The sequence below is a fragment of the Piliocolobus tephrosceles genome, chromosome 10, assembly GCF_002776525.5.
Source record: "Piliocolobus tephrosceles isolate RC106 chromosome 10, ASM277652v3, whole genome shotgun sequence".
Taxonomy (NCBI): domain Eukaryota; kingdom Metazoa; phylum Chordata; class Mammalia; order Primates; family Cercopithecidae; genus Piliocolobus; species Piliocolobus tephrosceles.
Genome location: NC_045443.1, coordinates 126,454,263 through 126,472,533, shown reverse-complemented (window position 1 = coordinate 126,472,533; position 18,271 = coordinate 126,454,263). Strand labels below are relative to the sequence as shown.

Below are 18,271 nucleotides of genomic sequence, written 5' to 3'. Positions count from 1 at the left end.
TAATTTCCTTTATCTTCCTATGAAGTCTTAGCCTAGCACTTGTTTTGGCCATGTTTAAAGTAGTTAGGACTAGATTTTTTTTTTTTTCCCATGAGTCTACAGAATCCTGGCATTTTTGGTTTTAGTTATGGAGTCATTTTGGCTGCTTTAACTATGTTTAAAGCCTCTGAAAAAGAAGCTGAGAACAGGTATGCTTCTGGGTTTTCCAGGCCCCTCTTGTTGATATAATTTCTCCTTTGGATAACTAGCCGTTCTTTTTCACAATTGATCTCCAGAGGACTTTACAATGACCAAATCATTGACCTTTCTGTTTTCAAACTTGAGCCGTTGTCTGTTTCTGGGAGTCACTGCTGTCGCATCTCAGAGCCTAGTTTAGGGGAGGGGCAGGATGCTTAGAGTGTTTGAGGGCACAGTTGATTCACATAGAATGATACTGTTTTTTATACCTAGATGCAGACAACGTATGTTTTACAGAGTCTTCATTTGAGGATTCCAGAAATCTCAAATATTACAACCACTCCTCACACGGTAAGAACAATTGTAACGATCTCAAAATTGTCAGTTCGGGCTTATGTAATAAATGGATTCCTTCTACCAACTGTAAATGTGTTATAAATGTTAACAGCACCAACAAAAAGCGTTGTTATTGAAACAGAGTTTTTACTTATTTTAGAGAATATTTTTTCGTTGGTTGTATCATTTACTATAGATTAGGTTGACTGACATCAATTCAACGTTACTTAGTATTTTTCACCTGATTATTTTCCCCTCAAAGCACAGAAAAGCAAATGCAGATTCATTTAGAAAGGAAGCTTTTCCCAGTTCCGTTGACTAAACTGAAGAGGTTGTACCTTGTGGAGAGGAACTGTTCTTTACATGCATTTCTCCCATTGAGATGTTGGTTCTCCAGATGAGTGGTGTGTTGCGGGGAGTAAACGCCTCCTCCCGTGTTTCACCCCAGCTCCCTGCAGCCTGGCTGACCATGTTTGATGCTGTGCTCATCCTCCTGCTCATCCCTGTGAAGGACAAACTGGTCGATCCCATTTTGAGAAGAAATGGCCTGCTGCCGTCCTCCCTGAAGAGGATCGCCGTGGGCATGTTCTTCGTCATGTGCTCGGCCTTTGCCGCAGGTAAGAGTGCATTCAGAATATAGTGTTGACACCCAGTCATGCTCCAGGTTGTTCAGGAAGTGCATGTCTGTGAAAGAGGATGTGTATCAGTTATTTTACAGCACTGATCCTTTATTTTAAACTTTAAAATAAGTTGAAGATTATTTTCCTAAGGATATGTCAGTTTTCTTCTGGTACTAAAACCATTGGGTTGCTCTGAAAAGGGACTTTTGGACTGAGTTAAAGGGAGGTTTTTCTCTACCTTCTGGTTTAGAATTAGGCTGTTGAATGCTGAACAGATGAATTTGTGCAAATTAAAGGTACTGTATGTATCATTCTCAAGGATGAGAATTCCACCTTCAGATTACTAACCTTCGGTTTATTAACAAGTGTCAGGGTGTCTGTGAGTCCTTTGAATTTTTTATGTAAAATTCTGTGTGCATTTTTCTGGTGACAAAAATGTTTCTAGATTGTTACAGGCTCATGGGCAGCATCTCCTCCCCCTACAAATAAACCTCGTAAGAACAAATGCCTAAGTCTCTAAACTCTGATGAGGAGAGTTATCCTTTTGAGGGTTTCCATTCTGTTTTCGTAATTTGTATGTGCTGAAATGAGTTGTTTATCTTTTGCTGATAAAGCTGGGTATCGCTGACTTTCTCAGTTATTTTGGAGTTCTCCCTTCATTAATATTTGAAAATTATTGAATGATAAAACAGCTTAGTTACATAATAAGAAAAGTTGATATTCTTGAACCAGCTGTATATTATCTGCTGTTATGAGGAATTCAGTGTTAAGCGCTGCTGAAATGGAATTTAATATTCTCAAACAATGCTGCCTTCATAGCAGCCTTCATCTACTTTTGCCAGACTGGACATATTGATATAGTACTTAATAGATTTAAAGAAATTAGTCCCTGGGCTTAAGAAATCTCTATTCTAGAGACTGGGACATTTTAGAAGACTGTTGCATTTTCTTTTGTTCAAATAGATAATTAAAGTGAGGTCGTGTCTGAGTGAAGTTTTTGCTGTGTGCCTTCTTTATAATTCAGCTTCTCTTACAGAGCTGTGGCACATGGGGAAATAAGCATAGGCAGAGAAGAACTGAATGACCGCAGGGCTGTAGCTGCAGGCTGCAGTTGAGCAGAGTGCACACGCAGAAGGGCTGTCTGCAGGAAGTCTCTGCACTGGGGACCGTGTCTGCCTGTCTGTCCTGCCTCCCTAAAGCGCAGGCTCGGCTTTGGCCTCAGACCTCTGTCTCCCCCTGGGGCTGGAGTGCCTTCTCTGTGCCCCGTCACCACACTGGTTGGTGCCAAGGAAGGAAGTCCTCATTCCCTCCCTGTGGGAAAGGAGATCTCCTTGGTTTCTGGAGGCTTTTCCAGTAAATACTTGATTTGGGCTTCTTTCCTAACATCCTGTCTTTCAGTTTCATAAATGGCTGAATCACTTCTGTGGGCTGCCTTGAGAGCCATGCAGGCCACTCTGGTGGTTTCTATATGTGTTTGTGCAGGATACAAGTGCCAGACCAGTCACTGTTGAGATTTCCCCATTGCGCTCCCTCAGTTTTGTCTTTAAAAAGCGCTAGCAGGCTGGGCGTGGTGGCTCACACCTGCCATCCCAGTACTTTGGGAGGCCAAGGCGGGTGGGTCACAAGGTCAGGAGTTTGAGACCAGCCTGACCAATGTGGTGAAACCCTGTCTCTACTAAAAGTACAAAAATTAGCTGGCCATGGTAGCAGGCGCCTGTAGTCCTAGCTACTCGGGAGGCTGAGGCAGGAGAATCACTGGAACCCGGGAGGCGGAGGTTGCAGTGAGCTGAGATCGCGCCACTGCACTCCAGCCTGGCAACAGAGCGAGACTCCATCTCAAAAAAAAGAAAAAAAGAAGTGCTAGCAAAATCCACAGTAGATCAAGTCCAGCACTTTCTGACCAGAGTCAGACGGCCTCTACACAGTGGTTGCCTTCTTACTGAGTGCTGGCGCCCGTGGTGAGGCATGGGCTCTGACCTGGTGTGACTGCAGCAGCACCAGAGCCTCTGAATTGGTGACATAGAAGTGGAAAATTCGCAGCGTGTGTGCGTTCTGAAAAAGGCTTTCTTTCCCAGGTGACCCAGTGTTGGGAAGAAGTTTTACCTGCCGGTAGTTGGGAAGAGTTACATGTTTCTTGTAACTTGACATGAGTACAGTCTATTAAATTTAATAAAACACCTGCCCATGTTTGATGCGATTTTACTCCCAGCTCTAGTGAATATTATTTAGGGACATTAATGGTCTTTGAGTAGAGACTTGAAACCATCATAGCAAACCAAAATTTTAATGGGAAAGAACCTTGATTTTGCTTGTCGCTTACCATCTACACCCATAATAAATCACGGTCTTCCACTTAGTGCCATACCTGGCGGAGGCCGCTTTTTCTCTAAAGATGTTCAGATGCAAGTTGGGCAGGTCCAAGGGGCTTCTTCTGCTCAACTTAAGAAAAAAAGTATGTTAATTTGTTAGATTTAGTTTTTCCCCTTAAAAAATAGTGTTTCTGTTCTTAAATTACAAGAGTAATTTTTTACAAGAGTAAAAGATGCGCATTGGAGAAGAGGAAACCTTAGAATCATAAAGGAGAAAATAAAGATCCCCTGTAATGTCCTTAGAGCTGCTCGCTACTGATATTTTGGTGTCTGTCTTGTTTGTGTGACTGTACACATACATCTTTTATGGTTTTGCAAAAGCAGAATCCTATTGTGTAAGCTGATTGGAGCCCGATTAAGAAAAATCACATGTAAAAAAGCTATGAAAGTATGATAAAAATTATGCATATTAATGGCAAAAAGAGGACAAAAAGGCATATAAGCCATAAAATAACACACACGCATACATAAAATATATGCACACACAGACGCAGAAACTCTCAAGATTCCACCACCCAAGGAAATCCACTAATAACATTATGTAAATACATGAGAAAAATTATAAAAATACATGATGTGTGACATGTTTATGCTGTCCTCTGTAACCTGCTTATAAAAATCACTTAATGTATCATTAATAATCTTCCACATGACACGTTCAGCTGCGTCTAGTTTGCACTGTTTTAGTAATCATTATAGTGAAATGTTTTTACTTACGTTCCTTCTTAAATCCCAAGAAGTGTAGTCATCGTATGACATGAAGGCGTGTGGTATATGTAGCTGAACTGTCTTGCGGGAAGGTGGCAGCCTCTTCCGTCATCACAGGTGGGTGGTGGTCTACCTGGATCGTTCTGCCTGCTGATCTGCTCTGTCCTACTTTCTGTGTCGTTGGGACTGTGTTAACCACAGCTACTGCTAGGCAGGAGTCACTGAGTCACTCCTGGGCTTCAGAGCACGGATGCACATCCTGAAATTGAGGCAGAATCAACCGAGAACCTTTCTCTGGGAAAAAGGTCAGAGCTTTCATTAGAAAAGAGTTGAAAACCACTGGTCTACAGCAAGTTTTTAAAAGTTATTATATGGTCAACTTATGGTCATTAAAAATAGATCCAAAGGGAGGCTTCAGTTCATCCACAACCCCCCATCCAGAGGTGACCACTGCAGCTGTTTTTGTGTCTTTCTAGAACATTTTCTGGGTATGGCTGAATTACTTATTTTAAAACAGAAGTGGAACTCCTCACAGTTCAGAACCTGTTTTTGTTTTCTGTGTGCTTACCATTTTCCTGTATCAATAGTTACACATTTAAATTGTGCTTTCTAACAACTATACCATATTCCATTTTTGAATGTTATATCGTTTTTAAAAACCAGCACTCTTCTTAAATGGACATTTGATTCCAGGTTATTCTTATTTCAAACAAGACCATGTTGTCATTCTTTTACATAAGCTCATATGCTCTTGTCTTACTGTTTCCTGAGGGTAACTTACCTGATTGAAAGTGGAGTGAAGTGTGTGAGAATTCTTGTTTTCTGGCATCCTTGCCAGTAATGATTTTTTTTTTCTCTGTTAATCTTTTCTTAGCTGAAGGGTTGAAAAATGGTATATTATTGTTTTGACAAATGTTATTAGTGATGTTTAAGATTCTTTCCCAAAACTTTCAAACTCTGTCGTCTTAGCTGGGTCATGGTTTACCTGGATCCACACGGAGTGTAACTGTACATGGTTATATTCTGTGTATAGTTTGTGTTGTACCCATTTTTCTAATAGGTTTTTCTTTTTTGTGTTGTTACATAATCATGATTGTTTAAGGATTTCAAATTTTTATCTCTTAGCTTATGGATTTTTTTTCCCATTTAAAAGATTTTCCCTTGAGAGACCAAGGTGAGTGAGATCACCTGAGATTGGGAGTTTGGGACTAGCCTGGCCAACATGCTGAAACCCATCTCTACTAAAAATACAAAAATTAGCCAGGCGTGGTGGCGCATGCCTTTAATCCCAGCTACTCGGAGGCTGAGGCATGAGAATCGCTTGAACTCAGGAGGCGGAGGTTGCAGTGAGCCGAGATCGATCGTGCCATTGCACTCCAGCCTGGGCGACAGAGTGAGACTCTGTCTCAAAAAAAAAAGAAATTCCCTATAATTTTGTTTATGGAATCTTGGAAAGTTTTATACATTTCTTTAGGTTCTCTACCTTTTATGTTAGGTTTATTCCTAACTACTTTATGTATTTTTGGTTCCTCATATATGGGATTTTATAAAATTCTGTGAGTTTCAGTGAACTGTTTTCAAATGGTCATTCTTTGTCTTCAAATAATATAGTTTCTTCTTCTGTCTTTGTAATAATTATATCTCTCTTTCTTTCTCTTTTTCTTTGATTCAATGTTAGTCTCATCCTGGATTTTAATGGGACTGCCACTGTTAGCTCACAGTTAAGTTGAAAGTTTACCATTGCCTGTTAAAGTAGGTATTTGTGATAACATTAAACATCTAGCCAGCATGAATGTTGGATTTTTTTTTTTGGTATCCAAGGGTAATTACATCTGTCCCCGGCTGCCTTGGTCTTCTCATGTATTTTATTTATATTATTGTATTATATTCCTGATATTTAACTGTTCCTGCGTTTTAGAAAACAAACCCTGTTTGTTAAAAGAGGCTTATGTTGATCATCTGACCTGACTCTGCTGCTATATCATTGAGCACGTGTGCATCTGTATCTAGAATTGGCCTTGGTCTATGGTTGTTTTTGGCAGGTTTTGGTGGGGTAATATAGCTTCTTAAAAAGAGTTGGTGTACTCTCTTTTTCTCTGTAGGCAGGAGAATATTTTAAGGGGACAATAATTATCTTTCTGTTCTCAAGGAGTTCCAAGCATTTGCCTAGCTTGAAGTCATCTTGAGTCCATTACCTCTCTGAGAGGAAATTTGTTTGATAACTTTTTCGGTTTCAAGGCAAAGTCTCCCTCCCATCACCCAGGCTGGAGTGCAGTGGCGCGATCTCGGCTCACTGCAACCTCCGCCTCCCGGGTTCAAGCAATTCTCCTGCCTCAGCCTCTCCAGTAGCTGGGATTACAGGCGCCTGCCACCACGCCTGGCTAATTTTTGTTATTTTTAGTAGAGACCGGGTTTCACCATATTGGCCAGGCTGGTCTCGAACTCCTGACCTTGTGATCTGCCCACTTTGGCCTCCCAAGCCAAATTACAAGCATGAGCCACTGTGCCTGGCTTTCATTCACTTGTACTTATTCTAGTCTGTTTAATAATGAAAAGATAATTTAAGGCTATGAATTTGCTTGTTATTACTGCTTTGGTCAGTTCTCGTGTGCTTTGATTTGTTATAATGTTCTCGTTTTCTGTGAATATTGAAACTGGTTTTGGTTTTCTTTTTGATCTGAGACTAACTTCAGAGAATTTTTAAGTTTTACAATATTGATGTTTTTGTTTATCCTTTTGCTAGTGGTGGCAAATTTTGCTGAGTCAGGAGAGATGATGGCTTTTATAATTCCTGCATTGGGGATTTCAGGGCTTCCTTTATGGCCAGATATCACCCTCTGTAAGTGTTGTAGGTGAATAGGATGATTCATGTATTGTGGTACTACCAACGATATTAATTAGGTGTTTTACAGCAGGAGTCTTAGACTCCAGCACTGGCAGCGGGCCTGAAGCCATGTGGATGAGTGCATGGTCCAAGAATAACACAGTGGGTCTGTGGTGAATCGGAAGGCACAGACAGGTCCTGTCCGAACACTTTCTGACACACCATGTGGGCTTGAAACATAAGCCTGTCAGAACGGAGCTCCACGAGGACCCAGATCTTTGTGTCTGTCCGAGTCGTCCCAGGCATGTTGTAGGCCTCAGGAATTATTTGTTGTCATGAAGTCGGTCTGGGGCCTGGCTTTCTATTTGTGTCTGTAGTTTGTAAACTTTATGCCAAACAGAGCTGTATTTTTTTTTCATCTACTTGTTCTGACAAGGACCAAAAAAAGTGTATTCCTGTGAGATTCTAGCAGCTGGATGGTATTTTAATTCACATTAAAGTTCATGATTTGTGTTTTCTCTGTGGATACTACGTGTCATCCATAGTGAAACAGCCGTTGGGTTGGAAGGTAGCGCGTGTGGCATCGTTGAGAGCCTGGTGTGAAGCCTCAGCTGTGCCAGTTGTCTCCAAGTCTCATTCTCCCCATCTCCAAGTGAGCTTACGTTATTTCTCCCCCAGCTTACTGTGAGTAATAAATGAGGTGCTGTCTGTGAATCAGTCAACAAAAGCGGCTCATCACGCAAGGAACAATTCGTACATGGGACCTATTGGTTCTGTTGGTTTTTGATTCTTTTTCTGTCTTCTTGGTATTTTCTTGTCACCTCTTCCCTTTATGATTGTTTGTCTGGTACATCCTGGCTTGTCCCCTCCTTTATTTATAATCTTTGGGTTATATTATGCTTTAGTTCTGTGTATTAACTGTAATGTTCAGTTTTGTTTCTGTTTTTTGAACTGATATAAGTGGGTGACTTTTATCTGAAGGATCTGGCTCATTTATCCTGACTGCTCTGTTGATTATCCAGCGTCGCATCACATGCTTGTTTTTACTGGGTGCCCCCTTGCCATGCCGCTGTCGCTCAGCCTGAACCCTGCTGCTTTTCCGTCTGTCCCAGCCGTGCCAGGGCTCTCAGTTGTTCCCAGACAGGGTCACTGTCCCCCATTGGCTCTGCTTCCGCCGCGCTCGTGACTGGGGGCTCCGGTCCCTATCCGGGTTTCCGCAGTGTCGGCTGTGTGTGCGCTTTTGCCGCTACTCATCTCTCTGCTAACAACCTCACCGATAATCAGGCTTACTTGTTTTCTCATTTTTTCTTCTCCTAATTCTTGATTTCATCATTTGTGTCTCTCTTAAGCCAAAGTCCTGTTAGTTTCTTTGTTACATTTTTCGTCCTTAGTCTTCAGAGTCTGTGTTTTCTTGAATAATAAGACAAGTTATCTGGTAGAACTATGCCGGTAGCAGTAGTAGCATCTTTCCCATTCAGGTTATAAAATCTACTTACTGTCCACAAGAGCAACCTTCCCTTGTCCCGCCCCCTGCAGACACTTTGGTGTGCTGTCCTAAGGCTCTCCTTCCCTCTGAAAGAGAAAAGTGGTATTCAGCTGTCATGTTTATTTCCAAAATAGATCTCAATTTCTGCTTGAGTTGCATTGGTTCTGTTCCCATTCAAGGAGTGGCTACCGTCAGCTGCGGTCCCAGGGGAGCAGGCGGGAGCTGGGGACCTTGGGTGTCCAGGGGAGGCCATTGCCACACAGTTCATTCTTGGCGTTTGAAGGCACTGATGCCAGGGCTGGGGGTGCAGAGCTATGGTTGCTGTCAGCTGCTGTGTTGGGGAGGAAGGCTGTCATTTGGGGACAGTCCCTACTGTCACTACCAGCCTTGCCTGATTAAGATGCCCTCAGATACCCCTTTCCAGAGCAACTAAGGGCTCTAAATAGTTTGCTGTCCTTGCCTGGGTCTGCGCTGATGTTTCTCCGTGGAGGGCAGAGTGGAAGGACTGGGTTTCCCTGGACGCTCTTCTAGGGTGGGGCTGCGGGTTTTCTGATGGCAGTCAGCTGGGGGTTGGCTGGAAGGTCTCTCTCTGCCTTGATCCTGGAGAATGTTTTCACTTTGCTTGGCACTTCCGTTGAGATTTGAGGTGGAAATTCCAGAGTTTGTCTTCTCATCGCCCTGCGGATCATATCCGGTCCTTTCTCATGCTTAGGTTTTAGGAGGAGCATTTTTAATATTTTCATTCCGTTGCCCTCTGACCAGATCTTTCTTCATACTCACGTCTTAAAATAAACATATGTTTACATACACTTTAAATATTAGGGCCTGTGACCTAATTTGCAGTAAGAATTCTTTATAAAACTTGGCGGTATCTTTAACCTAAGGACTTGGACCTACAAGTAGGTGCTTTTACACTTTATTTCCATTGGTTGAGTTTTGTTTATAGAGTAGCAGCTGCTGCCCTTGCTTGTTTTTCTCTTGTCTTTCTGTTGCACTTGACAGGTGACCAGTAACTTAGCCTGCACCTACAGTGAGATCTCAGTGCTGCTGAGAGCAGAGGTTGATTTGTGAAGTCAGCTTACTTTGTTGCAAAGATTAAGCCTACCCTATGCAGGAAAACCGACATCATCATCATCATGATTATCATCATTTGTTGTTACAATAATAAATAAATAGATCACCTTCGATCCATCGCTATGTTTGGAAAAACATTGCAACATTACCTGCTGTTAGGTAAAATAGCACTACTGTTAATTCTACAGTAGGACTATTTAACTTTCTCCTACTCCCCTTTGTAAGAGACAAAAGAGGTATGGGTGAGCAATCCAGATATTTGAGGATTAAATGAAACATACTGGACATCTGATTTTATATAAGATGCTGTAAAAAGCTGAAGTGAAATAGGTGTGCTATGGCATGACCTCCACTCAGCCTGCTTAGGAGGCTGAAGGCTGGGGGCCTGTTAGTCCTGGGGGAAGCTGTGATTAGACATGGTCCTTTCATGCATCAGAATCACGTTCGCTATGAAGTCTTGTAGCAAACATCAGATTTTTAGATTAACTCTAAATGTTAATACATGAATATTACACTAACCTACTTTTGAATTCTAGGAATTTTGGAAAGTAAAAGGCTGAACCTTGTTAAAGAGAAAACCATTAATCAGACCATTGGTAACGTCGTCTACCATGCGGCCGATCTGTCACTGTGGTGGCAGGTGCCGCAGTACGTGCTGATTGGGATCAGCGAGATATTTGCAAGTATCGCAGGTGAGGACCTTTAGTGCCGGAGGTGTCTGAGTCCAGGCACAAGCATGAGCCCTCTGGTGTTCTTACTGTGCTGTTGGAATATGTTGAGACGAGGACAGCACAGCACTTCTATAGTTTTTGGCAGTGTGTGGTTTAGAATATGAATCGCTAAGTAAACACACCAGTGCTGAGGTTCTCCTTTCTTTGTGTAAAAACAGTATCGCAAAATATTTTCATGAAAGTTTGTTAACTACCCTATAAGTGCCACAGGATAGAGAAGAAGAAACCAGTCGTGGTTGGATAGTTCCCAGCGGAGCCCTCAGCCATGCCACCGTGGTGGCTGGGCTGAGCTCACAGCTCTCAGTGCGCTTCGTTTAGATGTACGTAAATAAGCAGATCTAATTTTTAGAAACGTGTTCTCACAGGCCTCCCTTTTCCTATTAGCGAGATCCTGCAGTGGTTGAACAAGTTTATTCTGGGCAGATCTGTCCGGCTGCTGAGAGTGAGAGAGAAGAGAAAATGAGTATACGCAGAGGTGGATGGATGTGCAGGTAGTGGAGTCATTGGTGGTTTTCACTTGAGAAAACTCATCCAGAATTGGCTAATGAATTTGTAAAGGGAATAAATCACAATGGAATGGACTTCTGTTTAGAATACACTACAAATCTCCATGTCTAGTTATAAAAATCTAAATTTATAGATGGGCCTGCCAAAACAGTTTTGAAATATATTGCCCTTGTTGCGGTGGCTCACACCTATAATCCCAGCACTTTGGGAGTCCGAAGCAGGTGGATCACCTGAGGTCAGGAGTTCGAGACCAGCCTGGCCAACATGGTGAAACCCTGTCTCTACTAAAAATACAAAAAATTAGCCAGTCATGGTGGCACTGTCCTGTAATCCCAGCTAGTCGGGAGGCTGAGTCAGGAGAATCGCTTGAACCAAGGAGGTGGAGGTTGCGGTGAGCCAAGATGGTGCCATTGCACTCCAGCCTGGGCAACAAGAGCAAAACTTGATCTCAACAAAAAAAAAAGATAAAGTATATTGTCTTTGAAATAGAATCCGTATGTAGATTTCCCAGTTTAGTGTGTGTGCTTTGTTTTCAAACTCCTGTTCCTTGACAATAGAGGAAATTTGTTTCTTGAATCTCTTTAAGGAACACAAAAGTCTAAGAGCCAACAAATCACATGTTACCTTTAAGCTTGAGAGCAAGGAGTTTAACTTTTGCTCACTGAATTTTTTAGGAATTGTCCTAATGGCTAGGAGAATGAACAGTTGGCCTGTAGCCATTGATTTCTTGATCACTAGTAAGGAAAGAGGTTGTGCTTGTCTGCAGGACTCAGTCCCTAGGAGACCCCATGCTTCCTCTGCCATATTAGGTGAAAGCGTTGATCCCATGTGTGAAGGTGCCCCTTTCACTAAAACGACCCTTCCTTTTCTTTCCTCAGGCCTGGAATTTGCGTACTCAGCTGCCCCCAAGTCCATGCAGAGTGCCATAATGGGCTTGTTCTTTTTCTTCTCTGGTGTCGGGTCGTTCGTGGGTTCTGGACTGCTGGCGCTGGTGTCTATCAAAGCCATCGGATGGATGAGCAGCCACACAGACTTTGGTAAGAGTCAGCATCCTGTCCCTTTTGAAAACAGCCAGTGACGGGGAGACGTGGGCGTTCAGGAGATGGTTGAGTGAACGGAGGTGTTTTCACGTGGATGGCCTGTCCCGAGCTGCCTGTCCGCCGCTCCTTCCACAGCACCGCGCTGTGCTGCTTGCATCACTTTTTTTCCTTACATCATGAACGGTTTTCAAGAGACAAGCAAGTCTCTCTTCTCATCCCAGGAGCCAAGCCTGCCCTGACCACAGCCTGGTGAGCAGCTGCTGCACCCACCGCTCCTTGTGGGGATGTCCTTGACGGACAGGCACCTTCGCCACCCCCGTCCAGCGCAGTCTTCGTGAGGCAGCTGAATCTGCACCCCAAGCTTCCCTTTCTGTCACTTGGTGGTGTACTTTCATTTTCTTTTCCTGACAGTAGCTTTTCTGACATGAAAAAGACAAGATAGATAGTAAGTTACTTTTAAAAAGAAACATATTACTCATGATCAATCATAATGGGTTTTTACAATTAATACCAGTAGTTGGCATCTTGAGTGTTGAACAGAACCACTCATAAAAGATGAGTTTTGTTTTCTCCAGGTTTACGATGCTTTTAAATGGACCCAGCAAGTGAAGGTTTCTTCTTTCCTTTCCTTTGTAAAAATATTTTATCTACGAGAACAACCTCGTTACTTTTTCTTGTATAATCATGTGGCACTTGCTCTGGTCTGGTAGTACTTAACCACTTGTAGGTTACAAATCCCCTTGAGAATCTGATGAACATTTAGGGACTTTTCTGCAGAAACTGCAGAATTCCCAGGGTCCTTCCACGGGTGTAGGCCTGTGGAGTCCTAACGTCAGGCCCAGAACTCCAGCCACCAATGTCCCCTGGATACTTGTCACCGATGTTTTCTCGCTGTGGGTGCCACCTCCATGGCCAGCTCAGGGCTGCTTGCTCTGAAGAGGGCAAGTGGATTTGGGGCTGGCATTTCATTTTCGCCTTCTCCTGAAGATGAACAGCCCGAGGAGTAAGATCCCCTTGTGGTACATGGGACAGACTTCCTTCACAGAAAGACCAAAGTCCATAGCTCTGAAGACGAAGATTCTGGTTCTTGGTTTGTGTTTTATCTTTAAATGTGTCATAAAGGATTGGCTGGTCATTCTCGTTGCTTTCTAGTCATTTACTCCTCATTCTTATTTAATTTCACATCTCATAGTTGACCTTTCATTCATCATTTCTGTCTGACAGGTTGGTTGTGGACTTCCTGCACTGGTGCACTCAGGACGAGTGTGCTGGGGGTGGGCCAGGATCTGTCTGTTGTTTTCAAGAATGGAAAGTGTTCCATGAAGGAGGCGTGTTTGCCAGCAGCCCCCAGGCTGTGCCCCTCGGCTGCATGGCAGCCTCCTTGGTTCACACCAGTAAGGAGAGTTGGAGCTCATCTGTCGAGCAGCCCTTGGCGTCCTGGGTGGAGAAATAAAGGCTGTGACGTGGGAAATCCACAGGAAACCCTCTCCTCAGAGAGAGCTCTCCCTGGATTTGTGTGGCCTTGGAAGGAGCAGCAGCTCTCAGGCGAGGTTCCGGGGGTGTCTGTGCCACCGTTATCCCGGGCCCTGCCTCAGCCTCTCGTGACTGGCACAGGAAATAGCTTTCTGTAAAGTCACAGGACTATGAAGGGAGAGTCCCCGGAGTTTTGTTACATTGTTTTTTTCTTGCCTGCCTCCCAGCAGGCTCCTTTTATTAGTGTTATTTAAGCTGGTGAGAACGTGCATACCATAGTAAAGGTCTCTAATCTTAAGCGCAGCTTGCTGTGTTTGCAGTCTGGATCTCAGTGGAGGCCCTTTTGGAAGCCCTCCTTGCATCTCTCCTTAGTTTACTGCCCCCCACAGAAGGTAAACCTGTGCTGTTCCAGCATTGGCCCCCACAGGTTACCCTGGCCTGTCCTGTGCTGGACTGCGGCTGTCTCCTTTCACTTAGCACTTCTGTCTGTGAGTGTCTCCCCTGTACTTCTGAGGATTGCTCCTTCGTATGAGCCGTCATGAGGCATTTATCCATGCCGTTGTCGGTGGGTGCCCAGATGCTGGCAGTGTGGGGCTGTTGTGAACACCTGTCCTGCCTGTGAGCCTGCGGGGCAGATGTGCTCATTCCTCCAGGGCCCAAGAGTCTGTCTCGTCAAATGTCAAAACCCCAGTCAGTGTTTGCTGTCTTCCTATGTAATTATCCTTGTCTGTGAAGACGCCCAGGAGTGCACGGGAGGTTTTCTCCCAGGCGACCCAGGCATTTCCGAATACCCTGTGTAGTGCCACCCTAAGACAGACTCTGACGAGGCGTGGTGTGTGTCTGCCTGCGGGCTCGGACCGCACCTCCACTCCTGCAGGACAGCGCAGCCTTCAGTTCACGTGGCCTGCCGGCTTTAGCTTGGGAAGTTTTCCGTGACTGGTACATTTGAGGAGACGCGTATTTCAAAATAGGCACATAAAATGATGTCATTGATATTTTGATGACAACCTCGTCTCAGTAGCGTCAAATGCCAGTGTTGGGACAGCAGTGACAGCTAGTGCCAGGCTCCAGGAAGCTGGGGTTTTCATCGCCATTGAGTGCCCAGGACAGAGCCTGGTAAGTCGTAAGGATTGAATGAATATTGTAAAACATCTGTTGAAAAAAAATTAAGGTTTAGTCTGGTAGAATTCAGGATATTAGCAGCTCTCTTTCCAAATCTACTCGTAGACACAGGAAATTGTTATCTTCTTTAATTGGTGTGAATGAGCATTCTTTCAAAATGTGTGAGATCATACAGATGTGTGGGGTTTTTATTTTTTTCGAGATGGAGTTTCACTTTTGTTGCCCGGGCTGGAGTGCAGTGGCATGATCTTGGCTCACTGCAGCCTTTTACCTCCCAAGTTCAAGCTATGATTCTCCGGCCTCAGCCTCCCAGGTAGCTGAGATTACAGGTGCCAGCCACCACGCCCGGCTAATTTTTTGTATTTTTAGTAGAGACGGGGTTTCATCATGTTGGCCAGGCTGGTCTTGAATTCCTGACCTGAGTTGATCCACCCACCTGGACCTCCCAAAGTGCTGGGATTATAGTCATAAGCCACTGTGCCCGGCCCTGACGTGTATTATATTGTGTTTATTTGGTAAATGCACTGTTGAACATGCGATATATGTTCAGATAGAAAAAGGAAGTGCCAGAATAACCCAACTTTAAAAAGATCTTCAGAAGAAAGGAAGTCTCACTTTTTAAAATAAACAAATGAGAAAGTGTTTTTGAAGAGGAGCAGAAAATGGAGCAACTCGATTCCAAAGCACTCGCTTCCCTCGTGATGTTGCCGGCCACATGCACCTGTGACCTTGTGCGGAAACGTGCGGCAGTGCTTTCCAGCCAGTGGCAGGTGATGTACGTGGAACGGAGACAGAGGGACGGCCATGGTGGCAGGAGCAGCCGTGTTGGAGAACACAGGGCAACACTCGGCTTGGTCTGGATGTGTCCTGGATGATCAGTCGTGATGAGCTAATGTCCTGCCGTTCTCTGCACACACGTCGTTCCCATGTCTCCACGCTGAGTGGTGATGTCAGCTGGTGCTGGCCAAACTCATTCTCTGATGGACAGATGCCAGTTTGCAGGGTGGACAGTTCAGACCTCTGTGAAAGGGGGATTATGGCCGTGGTGCGTGGTGCTGGCACCCTCACCGTGTCCAGGCTCCTTCCTGAGTGCCGATTTCTGAAACGCTGCTCCTTTTACCGACGAGGACACTGAGCACAGAGATCTCAGAGGCCGGATTCAAGCCTTATCACTTGAGCTGCATGGCCCATGACCTCAGCCTCTGCACTGTCCAGCCTGCTTGGGATGCAAACGTTGCATGTAAAATGCCTCCATAGTGCCTGGGGCTGGGTTGGGTATTCAGTGTTATGCTATCTCTTTGTATTAAAGTATGCAGAGGTATCTGCTTGTGTCAGGTTGAGAATGCTAAAACCTGAGCATGTTTAAAACATTCAAAAACCAGCTCATCTCATCCTTTGACACATTGCCCAGCTGCCGGCCCTGGTGGGTTGGGTGTGTGGTTTCCCATCAGTGACCCATGCAGTGAATCCAGAGTTCACGATGTTCAGGCTGTGTCATAGTGTGATCTGTGATGCTAAAAAGCGCACGGGTTCTGTAGCCAAGTTATAAACATGTTCACCTCGGGATTCGACAAGGAGGTAGTCAGGTGCTCTTTTGTTACCTTCCTCAACAATGCAGTTCCAGGCCAATCATAACTATAAATGGAGGAAGTTCCCTTGAAGTAGTTGAAGGGAGGAACACTGCCTGAGAAAAGGCAGGAAGGAAGTAACACCAGACCGGCTAACACTTGTTTCTGGTGGCGAGAACACAGGAAGGTAATGTTTTTACTTTGTCCAGGTGTTCTGGTGTGGGGGGTTAGCAGTCACAGGAGGCTGGTTGGCAGGTGTCCCCTTGCTCCTGATTTGCAGCCTCGTCACGTGGCCTTAGGCACACTCTGCAGCGACACTGTCGCCTTCACTACTGCATGTGTCTCTGCAGGCCACGCAGGGATTTTCCTGAGTACTGGGCAGCTACCTTTCCTCTAGTTTCCTCAGGGAACCTCCTCCTTTTACCTTACAAAAGAGAGGGATGGGCTGCTAGCGGCAGGTGGGGGACTGAAGAGAGCCCACCTCCGGAGCGCCCGTTGGAGATGTATCTAACTTCGGGGAGCTTCTCCGGTGGTTTTGAAAGCAAGATACTTGTGTATTTTGGACTACAGAGAAAACATTTGTTTCTTTTTTTATGACTCCAGTTAAACCTTAGTAGGAACCAGATTGAATAGTAAAGTCTTGAAAAATACCTGTAGCAGTGCAGCTTACCTGCCGCTTTCCTTTTGTTTTTCTCCAGGTAATATTAACGGCTGCTATTTGAACTATTACTTTTTTCTTCTGGCTGCTATTCAAGGAGCTACCCTCCTGCTTTTCCTCATTATTTCTGTGAAATATGACCATCATCGAGACCATCAGCGATCAAGAGCCAATGGCATGCCCGCCGGTGGGAGGGCCTGACCTTCCTGAGGCCATGTGCGGTTTCTGAGGCTGACATGTCAGTAACTGACGGGTGCACTGAGAACAGGCAAGACTTTAAATTCCCATAAAACGTCTGCCTTCACTGAAACTTGCATGTTGCCTTCTTTCCTTGTATCCAAAGGAGCTAGGTAAGTGCCTTACTGCAGTGTGTCTCCTGGCGCACTGGGCCCTCCGGGAGGAGAGCTGAAGATTTGGAGTATGTCGTTTGTCATTCAGGGTCTCTGTGAATCCTCTAGCTGGGTTCCCTTTTTGACAAAAACCCACACATGGAGACTGCAAAGTCTTGGGAAACTACACGTTAGTCGGCATCCCGGTTTTTTAAACAAATGTGTCACCTGCTTCCCATAGCCATGTGATCTCACCGTAAAAAAAAAAAAAAAAAAAGTAATAAACTGCTACTTATATTGAGGAAAGTGAGGGTTTTTTTTTTTTTTTTTTTTTTAAAGATAAAAGCATGGTCAGATGCTGCAAGGATTTTACATAAATGCCATATTTATGGTTTCCTTCCTAAGAACAGTCTTGCTCTTGCCATGTTCTTTGATTTAGGCTGGTAGTAAACACGTTTCATTTGCTGCTTCAAAAAGTACTTACTTTTTAAACCATCAACATTACTTTTCTTTCTTGAGGCAAGGCATGCGTAAGAGTCATTTGAGACCATGTGTCCCATCTCAGGCCACAGAGCAACTCACAGGGTATTTCCCACCTTACCTAGCCAGTGCTTATATATAGCTTTATTATGGTACGATTGGGACTAAAGACCGATCATGGTTGTATGTAAAGAAAACATTCTTCTAAACAGAAATAGTGTAATGAAAAATAATTGCAAGTGTTAAATGTGAACTTGAGCTGTTTGGTCACATTTTTGTACTGTTGTACATGTATCTGGGGCTTCTCCGTTTGTTAATAATTTTTGTGTATTTGTTGCTGTATTTTTGGCATAACTTTATTATAAAAAGCATCTCAAATTCGAAATCCATGAGCTGGTTCTTTGCGTGGTTTGTCCTCGGTCGCTGTTGGCGTGGCCTGTGCTCACGGGTGTCGTGAGGATTCCTCCCCGCTGTATGGAAGGCACAGAGCTTCCCGAGTCGGGAACCGAGGGGAGGGTGGGAAAGGGCGCTGCTACACAGCCCTGGGATGCTCTGGGGCGTCTGCTGATTCTGCAGCCTCCTCTGCATTGAAGGATAGTTTCAGCATTTGAAGCAGACAAAAAACAAACCAAAAAACCCTCACGTTGTTGTTTGTTGCGTAATACAAAGTATAGAAGAACTGCAGGAAAATACAAGGAAATTGCAACTAATGGAGGTAGAATGAAGTGAAGACAGATGACACTGATGGTATCACTGGATCTCAGAGGGG

General features: G+C 44.3%; 1 protein-coding gene across 2 annotated transcripts in view; it reads left to right on the top strand.

The window, feature by feature from the left end:
• Nucleotides 1–17,891, top strand: part of SLC15A4 (solute carrier family 15 member 4) — a 31,907-nt gene extending 14,016 nt beyond the window's left edge. Inside the window, exons 4-8 of one of the 2 annotated variants that reach the window (XM_023187242.2) lie at nt 451–528; nt 962–1,130; nt 10,131–10,286; nt 11,711–11,869; nt 16,734–17,891. In XM_023187242.2, the coding sequence (XP_023043010.2) occupies nt 451–528; nt 962–1,130; nt 10,131–10,286; nt 11,711–11,869; nt 16,734–16,894 (723 nt within the window). In that variant the 3' untranslated portion in view covers nt 16,895–17,891. The remainder of the gene's footprint in view (nt 1–450; nt 529–961; nt 1,131–10,130; nt 10,287–11,710; nt 11,870–16,733) is intronic. The other variant, XM_023187243.2, reaches the window with a different exon arrangement.
• Nucleotides 17,892–18,271: the final 380 nt, after the last annotated feature.